At 33.9% G+C, this 11471-nt stretch overlaps 1 protein-coding gene across 1 annotated transcript in view; it reads left to right on the top strand.

The window, feature by feature from the left end:
* The first annotated feature begins 3774 nt into the window (after positions 1–3774).
* Positions 3775–11471, top strand: part of LOC106109132 (receptor-type tyrosine-protein phosphatase N2) — a 13413-nt gene continuing 5716 nt past the window's right edge. The window contains exons 1-15 of the mRNA XM_013290534.1: positions 3775–4206; positions 5591–5683; positions 6811–6864; positions 6940–7003; positions 7426–7560; positions 8107–8206; positions 8309–8438; positions 8516–9019; positions 9090–9224; positions 9513–9668; positions 10152–10248; positions 10655–10744; positions 10823–10902; positions 11100–11167; positions 11234–11452. Of these exons, the coding sequence (XP_013145988.1) occupies positions 5596–5683; positions 6811–6864; positions 6940–7003; positions 7426–7560; positions 8107–8206; positions 8309–8438; positions 8516–9019; positions 9090–9224; positions 9513–9668; positions 10152–10248; positions 10655–10744; positions 10823–10902; positions 11100–11167; positions 11234–11452 (1920 nt within the window). The 5' untranslated portion in view covers positions 3775–4206; positions 5591–5595. The remainder of the gene's footprint in view (positions 4207–5590; positions 5684–6810; positions 6865–6939; positions 7004–7425; positions 7561–8106; positions 8207–8308; positions 8439–8515; positions 9020–9089; positions 9225–9512; positions 9669–10151; positions 10249–10654; positions 10745–10822; positions 10903–11099; positions 11168–11233; positions 11453–11471) is intronic.

Below are 11471 nucleotides of genomic sequence, written 5' to 3'. Positions count from 1 at the left end.
TTTGCCTCCTCTATGATAAAAAAAAGACTATTAATATGACGTCACTACTGTCTTAACGTAACTAAACGATACGTGTTTACTATAACATAAAATAGACGTTTATGAAATGAGTCTCATGTCCTTTTTAGTTGATTTACTGGAATCTATATTTTGTATTTGTTTATAGGTTTGTTCAAAGAAATTGATTTAAATATCTCTCGACCATATTGTAACCCAGTGTAAATGGTAATCGACTCCGGTTTAGACTTTTGTAATGTTTAAATATTAATTTAAAGATATATATCGGAAAATCTGGTTTATTACCATTTTGTAATACATTATTAGTGTTAGTTTTGTTTCTCTGATATATAAAATTAATTTGGTATATCTCGGTATCGCACAATATTTGCTACAAAATAACTGAACTGTTTTTGATTTCTTAAAACTCATTATTGTATTTAATTATTACTTATGTTATATGTATTATTTTAAACGTAGAAAATAATGTATTCGTTTTGCTTACGTACGTTTAGTAACATGTCGAATATCCATTGATATTAAAGTTTAGCTTTAACCTTTCAGTTAATATTTTGCAATCTTTATTTAACCAACAGTTTCCATTGACTGAAAAACCCGTACACAATATTGCAGTGTCAAAGATGACATGTTTTTGTATGCCTTTCTCTTTTTATCACTGACCTTTATAAATAGACAGGCATTTTTTGATTTAACATTTAATGTTATCCTCGGCGCAGAAGAATAATTCTCGAATAATTTTATGTAAAGCTGAGATCATATAGTTAAAATAATTTATTGAATTGATTGTTAACCTATGCGTTTGGTGCGAATTGTAGTCTAACAAGGATATCTGAAAAGAGAGGCGCTGTTTTCGCGGCTGGTTCTGTATAAATAAATAGTCATGAAAATACACAAGACAGCACAGTACTGTATGGATTTTGGTGACATTTTTCCGACCTTTAAAGAGGGCGCTAGCGAGTTATTCAATTTGACTTATGCCTACGAGGTCAAATAATTACCTCTATAAATTAATAATTGTTTTCTTTCATAACACGTTTTCTTGTCTTGAGTTTCTATTTCTCAAACACCTATACAATATAATATTGCTATCTCTGTCGCTCATTGAAAAAACGTCTGTTTAAAGGTGTTTCGGCAATGGAAACTCACGTGATATGTAATTCAGAGTTCTGAATATATTGGAATGTTAAATACATTTTGAGGTTATATTTTCTAACGATTGTTTAACTAAAATAGAAACGACTATTTAGTCAGTATGTAGTATGTACATTTTGATTCATAGATAGGTACCCAATTTTTGGTTTGTTATTCAAGATAATTGGAATGTGAAACCATAATTTTTCTTTGTTCATGTAAAAATGTACAGTACCTTGAATAAATCTGTACCTACGTGTATGATAATTTTGATAATAAACGACTACATAAACGCTTATAATTTTCGTTTTAATAATTAACTTTTACCAGAACTCCATACACGCACAATTAAAACAAAACTTAATAAGTAGTCTAGGTATGTTTTAGACTATTTTCTATGACTGTGACAAACATCGCGATACGTATGTCATTTTGGAGATACCTAAAAGGGGAGGTAGTTAGAACAAACATCCATCCCTCTAAAGTTTCGGTAACAAGTCAATCTTAACCAAACAATAAAAACAGCTCATTTATTTGTAAGTATATGAAATGTTTGCGAATCTATCGATTTGATGAACAGTCGCGATGTTACATGAATATTGGGGTCGTTGAACTTAGCATTTGTGTATACGCCCGTGACGCCAAAAGTAAAGATATTTGCATCTATTGCTTTTTACGTGATCAAAACAAAACAATACGCATCAAAGTAAAAACCTCTATTGTCGCAACTCTAAAGGATTATCTTACCAGTAACTTACGCCCGCGACTCCGTCCACGTAGAATTAAAAAAACAAGTGTTAAAAAGCAAGTAGCCTATGTGTTCTTCCAGACTATCCCCTACATTTGAATCAAATTTCATTGAAATCCGTTGAGCTGTTAGGCTACAAACTCTAACAAACATCCATCCATCTAAACTTACGCATTTATAACATTAGTATGATTAAATGATTCTGAGTACGGCTGTTCCGAACTTATTTATGAAAAAAGGTTACAATAAAACCAATTAAAATAATGATCTTTACCAGTTAGTACACAAACTTTAATTGGAATCATGTTTCCGCACATAAAAGTACGAACACTGTTATTTTCAGTAAAACCACTTCTAAAGTCTGCGTAATTTGAAACGTGAACTTTATTTTATACATATTTCATTTGTTTGTGTCCGTTGTTGCTAAATCCGTTAACTTGTAATAACACGATGTACAATTCGTTTAATATTACGATGTCTCTTTGAAAATGTCAGCTAAAACATTTTCATTATATTCCGTAGTTGCCCTTTTGCCGGATTATCGCCCACAACATTCTGTTTTAACTTCTGACCCGTACAACTAACAACTGTATGCAAAGAAATCAATACTCACTTCCTTCTATCTATAAGTAATGTTATATTCAATAACCTATAGGTTTGAAAAGATTTTAGACGGGCTAATGGCGTCCATAGTCTTCGGTTACGAAGTAAGAAGGAATGATGATGTTTGAAACGCATAGGTGGTGTTAAAGTACTATAGAATTTGAACAACGTATTAAAAAAAATGTTTGATGAATAGTTTGGGAATCCTCGATGTTTGCAATTATCTTAATTGAATTTCGAACACCAATTTCTTGAAGTTCACAATTATACTTCATACTAATATTATAAATGCGAAAGTTTAGATGGATGGATGGATATTTGTTAGAGTTTGTAGCCTAAACGCCTGAACGGATTTCGATGAAATTTGGCACAGACGTAGAGGATAGTCTGGAAGAACACATGAGCTACTCAGTTTTGTTTTTTAATTCCACGCGGACGGAGTCATGGCAAAAGCTAGTATTTTATAATAGCCTTACTAGACACGATTAAATAAAAATTTAATAAAACGGATGCCTGCCTCAACGACTGCATTTAAATGAGACGGCAATCCCGAACGAGATGACATCATTAGAATTTAAAATAAATACTCCACAATTGTAAAAAGTAGATGATTTTAACTTGCGGCTGAGAATGAATAACGTTAGAAAAACAATATTGTCGCTATTTACTAAATAAAATAAAATAAAATAAAACAAGTTGAATTTGATAACTAGTTATAAAATTACAGTATTACAAATCTATACTGTTTGTTAAGGATAAAATATTAAAAACATAGTCCTGGAACTGGCTCCAACATAAAGGTATCAACAAATTGTTGCGATTTCAGATGAATCTGAGCGAAGGTATTGATTCGCTTTATTAATAACTCCTTCAATCTGTCAACAGCGTAGGCTTGCTTTACCTCGGAGTTCCACCTACGTGTTCCCGTTTCATTTAATATTTTCCCTATGACGTCACTAAGATGCGTATTAAATATCTCCTCGAGTTGCTTAATTTCCATATTCATTAGAACATTTTAGATTAAATTAAAATTAATTTTGCTTTAGCTTTGACTAACAGGGTAGATAAAGCAGGAAAAATATATAGACGGATTATGTGCAAGGGGACTGTAAGGAGGGAGAGCATATTGTTACGACAGTAGAATCTTTTAATTTAGTATAAGCAGTACATAGTGAAGCTTTTAAATTTATTGACATTGAATTCAATGTGGAATAATTAAAAGCAAACTTAGTAGCTAGGCCGACAGACGTTATCGCTTAACCGCGTCATTAGCATGCAGGGAACTGCTCTTGCGATAACTTGAGGGCGCCATTACGTCCCTGTCATCATCGCAAACTCCTGACAATATATAAATATATCTATTTACTTTCCTTACTACAGTGGTATATATCGGGATAAAGTGCAGTCGATAGTTCCAAGTGTTATAATAGTGAAAGCTTTGGCTTATAACGTTATCTAATGATGATTGAAGTATAACATGGGTTCTGAAGGTATCGTTATGTAGGCGGCGAAGTGGCCGCGTGTGAATGGGCCGGCTGGGGATCGATAGAGCGGAGTGCGCAGGTCCGCGCCATCGTCTCTGCTAGCCGCGAGCATCGAGCACCGAACACCGACGCCCCGGCCCGACCTACGTCGCAAACCAACTTCAACTGACACCAGCGAAACCTGCTACCGATATGTTCCGGAATAATCGCTGTCTCTAAACGGTGCGTACCTTTAATTTCCTTAAAATTCCTTTTCTTTTAGTGTAAAATGTAAATCTCTTAAGTAATCTTTATGCTGAAACCTGTTACGCCATTCCATGTCCAAGTTAACAGAAGTGTTATGTGATTGTGTTTGTTTATCAACGATTTTTATCTCCTATTTGTTGTAGTTTGTTTTAAATCAAATTAAACAATATAAATAACTTTGCATTGATGCAATAATGTGCTGAATATAAGCCTCACAGTTTTGACAAAATTGTTAAATTACAAATAATGTAAATCATGTGTTAGTGAGTAAATAAATAGAGAAATAAATTTATTTTTAAAGAAATTTTAATGTTTAAATATTGAAAGCTTTTGTTAAAATTCGTTCAATACATTCCCGGTCTGTGAGCACGAAGTGCGTGGGATGTAAAGGGCAGATGCCTACGTCACTGGCCTCCATATAACTTAGCTACAACTTATCTATAGATCGTTTTAAGATAGCAAGCTACAATATTAAACGGTGATAAATTACATTGGCTAAGTTAAATATATTAGTTTGTTTTCGAAATTAAATTAGTTTCAGTTGTTGATGTTGTGAATGTTTTTCCGACATAGGTATATTTTAGCGTTTTGTGGAAAGTTTAAGAACATAAAAACAGAGTTTAGATTGAATTTCACTAATTTCAAGTCAATTTAACAATTCAAAAACAAATCATTGCAATAACATATTAGTTTCCCGATGTTTTATAATTTTTCAGTGTTACAATTTTAAATCTACCCCTTATTATTAGGTGATAATTTTAATTCGTAAAACGTACAATTCGGAAATAATAATGTTTAGAGATGAAAATTGATCAACAACAATAATAACGCAAATGGGAAATGTATGCTTAAAAAAACTTGTTGAAACGAAATCCTAAAACAAAGAAATCATGAATATGCTTTATCATTTATTGTAATTAATTACGAGTAGTTAAATTTAAACTACAGCTAAAAAATAATTTATGCATTGAAATTAATTTAGTTAAAACGTTTGTATGAATGTAAACAACCTTATAACTTTGATCGGGGAAATTCGTACCTTTGTTTCATGTTTGTATAGCATAACGTGTAAATATTTTTGTGTAAGTTACAATTTGTAATCTACCACTAATACTACGGCAAATTTGACTTCAAACTGTACTGTGCTAACAATATTGTACAATAATTATAATAATATGCAAAACAACCATCAGCAAGGAGGTGTAGTGGCACACTTGTCAGATAATATGTCAAATTGAAATTAACAACCTTTATAATAAAAGTCAACACAACAACCGTATCCATTAGTGTTTCGCCGATACCCATGTACTTTTAGTACACCAGAAATGAGGTCGATAACAAATTATAATTTGTGATGCAGATGTGATGAGCCAGTCGTGGCGGCGGCAGGCCCTGTGGGCGCTGGTGGTGCTCAGCACGCTGGCGCCCCCCTCGCGAGCCGATGGTAACATAGGTAAGTTACCATCAATAACACTTCTACCTTCTGTTACTATAAAAAGTTAATCTCATCTTCAGCCTAATATAAAAGCTTTGTTGGCTTTAAATTGTTCAAGGTTTACTATAGGTAAGTGTATTCTGTAAACTTTTACTTTCATATATAAGCGATTAAATCTTAAGGAATAAGTACGTGTTATTGGTTAATGATTGTTTGTTTTGATACCAATTGTTTTGTTCGTAAGTTCGTATCCGCAAAGTCTATTTACGGCCGAACCCTCGCTTATAGATACTAATATCTAATTTAACTTTACCTTAAAACATATCCGTTCTTAGTTTCCAAATAACAATCGTAAAATTAGATATATCGTTAAGAAAAAAATCAAAGTATTTTTGCCCTTCCATTTAACTGAAGTAACCTTTGAGTCGTATTCAGTTTGCTTTTAGTGAAAATGTTTGTTGTCATCATAACAAATTACCGTAATTACTTTTGAGCTATAATAGTGTTAATTAAAAAAAAAATATGACAAGCTTTAGAATAAACTCGACAGCCAGCTCAAGGGCGATCTCTGTGCAAAGTTGCTATCGATCGTAGTCGATAGCTACAATATATCGTAATAACTATAGAAGATGCGTCCATGAAGACATTTTTTAATTGAATTTTTCTATAACTCTAACCTATTTCGATGAATACTTGCAACAGTGATTGTGCGTTAATAAAATTATTTTAAAAACTTAATACTTCACTCTTTTCTTTATATGTAAGAAATAATAAGTTTAACAGTGGTAGAGCCCGCTTTAACATCTTCGCATGAATGGGCCGGCTCGCCCGGTGTAATACCACGACCACACAGAAAACAGGCGTGAAGTGGGAGCAATTCCGCAGTTCGTATGATGAGTGTAGTGCCAGAGGAATCGTTTTAGTCCCTTTTCCTTTCGACCCTTTTCTTACGAGGAAAGAATTGGAAGGAAAAGTGGATTTGGCGGTGGCAAAGACGCATAGGAAGTGAAAATATCCTCTTTAGGCAGCGTTCGCTTCGCCATTTCGGATTCCGCTTGCTCTTTTGCCATCATATAATATTAAAAAAAAATGTTATGCTATGAATTGAAGGCTTTTTTAATCTGATATATTTGTAACTTCGACAGGCTGCCTATTTAGTGCTACATTATGTATCGACGGAGTGGAGTGGTGCTACGATGGTGCGTAGACATTCTGTAGTACTTATATTTATTAAACCTCTTAGCTTAAGAAATAAAATTCGAATATTTTTGTAGATTTCGCTTTCGGTAAATGCATGCCGATTTACGAAAGCGAACCGGAGGATGGCTCCCTCTACAAGTGAGTTATTTATTCATTTGCTTATGAACTTATTGAACTAATTGCTCTCATAGCTATTTATTATAATTAAACGATCTGAATAACATTCGAATGAACATGAACCCTAGATATGCCTAATATTATTCTGATACTCGATAGTTGAAAGTTCTTACTAATTTAAATATGCGAAAGTATAGATGGATGGATAGATGGATGTTTGTTAGAGTTTGAAGCCTAAACGGCTATCGGAAATCGATAAAAGCACATATATAGAGAATAGTTTGAATAGAAAAGGGAGCTTAGATCTACTGCACACAGAACGTCGAGACAAAAACATCAATTCAGATCAGTCTTCTATAAAGTCGAGTAACTTCATAACACACGACAATGACCAAAATAACAAACTTACTTCGATAACAAAATTGTCACTACCGTGTGCGTAGATATGACATGAGTTCCCAGCAACTGCAGTGGTTCGAAGGCGAGTTGCAGCGGCTGGCGGTGCGCGGCTACCGCTGGGAGCACGCCTACACGCAATGCGTACTGCAAGCCATGCTGTACGCACTCCGCCATAAAGTGTAAGGACTCATTGTTAATTGTACGAACGCCTATCGGACGATATACATCGGAAATAGATCACACTGTTATCCGATGGGATCGTGATCAAGCGCTAGCTTAAAAAACATAAAAAAATCATCTAAAAAGGATAGGAACTGGTTTAAATACATAGGTACATCATATTCTATATTAGTTTAAGTGTTTAGCCTAAACGGCTGAACGGATTTCGATGAAATTTGGTATATATAGATGTCTGGATGACGCAGAGCCTACTAACTTTTGTTTTTTTTTTAATTCCACGCGGATGAGTCGCAGGCGAAGCTAGTAATAAAATATCTCATACTTACTCTATTATATGTAAACATAAACGCGTGGTCAAAGTAAAAACACCTCTGCCCTTGACCTACATTTAAGAGGTGCAGACTAAGTGCACTTGGGGCACGACAAAAAGTGAAACACTATACTTACACTCAGATCTCTTCAAGGCTATCAACATTATGCATTGCTATATTTTTTAAGCTGTTTAAGGTTATATAAAATCATATTAATTTGATACCTTGATATAGAGAACCAACTGACGTCAACTCTAAACTATGTGAGCATTTTGCCGACCCCAAATTGAGTACTACGACTACGGAAAGCGAAGATGAAAGTGAAGAAACTGACGTAAGTTCCAATATAAAGACATTTAAAATAATTTGTGTATGATTTTTTCCTATACATCAAAACTTTTACAAATGTGTGTCCGATCACTGATTTAATTTATAGATGGAACCCGATGAAACCGCATTTGTGCGATTCATGCCGAACTCGGCGTTAAGCGATTCAGATTATGCCAACGAGGTTTATAATCCTCCTTTATCCGATGATGACCCGTCTCCTTACATTATTCCGAAAGGTAAATTTGCTTTAAAATAGAGTATATTTTATATTGTTTTAAATTCAACTCCATTAAATATAAAAATTTGCATCCAGTGGAATCAGAAATGGAAGGAGAAACCACAAGCGATAAAATAAGAAATTTAATGTTAGTTAGCGGCCTAGAAGAGTCGCCTGTTATTGTCCCTTTCGAAGGTTTTAGAGAACGACTTCAAGCAGAAAAAGGAATTAAAGAACTGAATGGAAAATATTTCAACGCATTGGACAAAGAGAAAAAATCACTCTCTGTCGCAAACAGAGAATCTAACTCTGAGAAGTTTCCAGACGAAGAGCGTTTGGGTGCTCATTTCAGGAAAATGAAAATGAAACCCTACCCTTACACGGCGGAATATCTTACGAGTAATTATTCTCCATTAGATGCTGAAGTTCATTCGAATGCTTTAGAGAAATACAAGCAGAGTTTCGCTGAGAAGAATTTCCCATTTGAATACGAAAATCCTGGAGACATTCAAGAATCTAGGATTTATATCGATAATGATGATTTAGATGAATCCGCTATGGACGCTGGCAGCGGTAAATATGACCCTTACAATTTAAAAGGTAAGAATTACAACATATAAACAATTATTATTACTAAATCACATAGTGTTGAGATAATTTGCTTTATCAGATACACCTGGCTTCGAAGGTACAAAGTCTAAAAACATGGAATACGTATTAAATTATTGGCAACGATTCAAAGATCTTAAACCACAAGACGCTATATATTCTGAAGGAGGTCCACTTAAAATCGACGAAATGGGAGGTAAATTTAATAAAAACCTTACAGTAGATAATAAAAGCAGATTCTCCTTGTTAAGAAACAATTTTGTTTGCTTCCTCTTTTATTTTCAGTGTTTGTAGGCACAATAATATTTCAAACTCAATTGATCTTACCTAAAACATTGCTAAAAAATCCCGAAATTCCTTCCTTATTGATTACCATTTCAAAGACATTTTAATTTCGTGTAAAAATCTCGAATGGGTTGAAATAAAGACTCGGGCCGGTTAATTACACCGGACTGAGACTGTTTACGTACCGACGATGTTTCAGGTGAAAGTTCCAAATTTTATCTATCTGAAGAATTGCAAGATTTGCTTAATAGAGAATGGGGCTTTAAGCGTAGGGAAAGAGATGATGTTAAAAAGCCCGGGCCGCGTCTGGACGCGAAAACTCTAAAGTTATTGTACCACAATAAATCGGTAACAGGTTAGTGTCACGAAGGCCCGCTACCTGTTTTAGAATCTCGATGTGACCTTATAAACTATGACCTCTGCGTCCGAGTGTAATTGACTCTTACATTTGATATTTGCACCGCCACGTCTTCTAGTCTTTCCGCACTAAATGTTACCCCCTGTCCGCACATTTTGTTTCTTATCAACGCAAACGCATGGAGTTTGGCTCCACTAATAGGTTTGATCGCTTTCTATATTTGTGGTATTTTAATCTCTTACTTTACTTATTTTATTTTATACTCCTTTTTCTAACCTTTTGTGTCGTGATTTTCAATGTCTCGAATATGAATGAATACAAAGTTTGTCGTATTAACGGAAAGCTTGTGTATCGAAGCAAATACGCACAAGATATGTGAATTATGTATTGCATATTTAAATCTGCCTTTTAATGTGTCTCTTGTTACTTTTTGTTTACTTTTAAATAAGGTACACTAATTTTTAGATGTTTTGTTTTTAGCTAAAGGAGCTCAAGATGAAGCTTTATCTCAAGCACTTCATGACCACAATGATTACGATTATGACCCATCGTATACATACGTTCTGTTTAAGAACAGGTAATATTTATTTTATCCCCGTTTACTGCATCATTTATTAAACCAAAGGTAATGGCAGTAGATTACCATAAAAATAGAAAAAAAAATATTGAAAAACAAAAGATTAACAATTACAATTACAATTACAGTTATACCAACTTAAAGCTAATTACAATTTATGGTTAATACATTTAATCTGGTGATGCCAATGTAACAATACAAATACAAAGTAACAATCTTTCCTTACATTGAATTACTAAAAACCTACGCTTACGGCGCTTCGGTATTATGTAAAATATTATATTATGAAAAATAAATACCAATTAAATTAGTTTCGTCATCTTTAAAATATTCAAGTTTTTTTTTAATGGTAACACTTAACTATATTTTGCTATTATAAGATTACTTATATATTTTATATTACCAGGTTCTTAACGGACTGGGAAAAAGGTCTAGCATTTATTTCAAGATTAGAGGAGTTGCTTGGATTAGAGAAGGATACTTTCACCAATCCTCGGTAATTTATTTTATTTAACCATAAATGAGAATTAAAATAATATTGCTGTAATTGCTCTAATGTTTTTTTCTTCAACAGGGTCGATCCAAGCGAAGTTACGTTTAAAGTTGAGAAAAACAGCAAAGGTTATGATGCAGAAGATGTCGCTAGACGTGTAGGTGCGTATAATTTATACGTTGGTATATCAAATAAAAATAAGATATATGGGAGTACTGTTAGAGCTTATCAAAGTAGAAAGCCTAAGAAACACTTTGTAAAAGGCAATTATGTTTTTAGACTAAGCTTTCAGCAATTAATTTACGAACTACTGAGAATCGAGATAAATGATTACGATAACGTTACAATTTGCTTACAGTTGACATCAAAGACGAATTACGTCGAGAAACTGGCGCCCAAGTGTTGTCTACAGGAGTCGGTGACCGGGTAATTTTGCTATTACAAACTTTAATGTTACATTTTTTAGGGGTTACTTATTTTATTTTGTTTCAGAGCAAGAGACCTGTGATCAGTCAAACAGAAGACGCTGGATCTCAATACTTTGATTACGGCCTGCCAATATTATTGACGTTAATCGGGAGTTGTACCGTTGTGGTAGTTGGTGCGGTGATATTCGCTGTTATGTTGAAGAGAGATATTGACGCGAAAAAGAAGATGGTCGGCCTCGCTTCTGCAGCTGATATCGATGCTGAGGCCACGAGAGATTATCAGGTTGACTACCAATGAAATA

Source organism: Papilio polytes, unplaced genomic scaffold (genome assembly GCF_000836215.1).
Source record: "Papilio polytes unplaced genomic scaffold, Ppol_1.0 DF821289.1, whole genome shotgun sequence".
In the NCBI taxonomy this organism is placed as follows: Eukaryota; Metazoa; Arthropoda; class Insecta; order Lepidoptera; family Papilionidae; genus Papilio; species Papilio polytes.
Note: the sequence above shows the minus strand (reverse complement) of the source record. Positions and strands in the feature narration are given on the sequence as shown.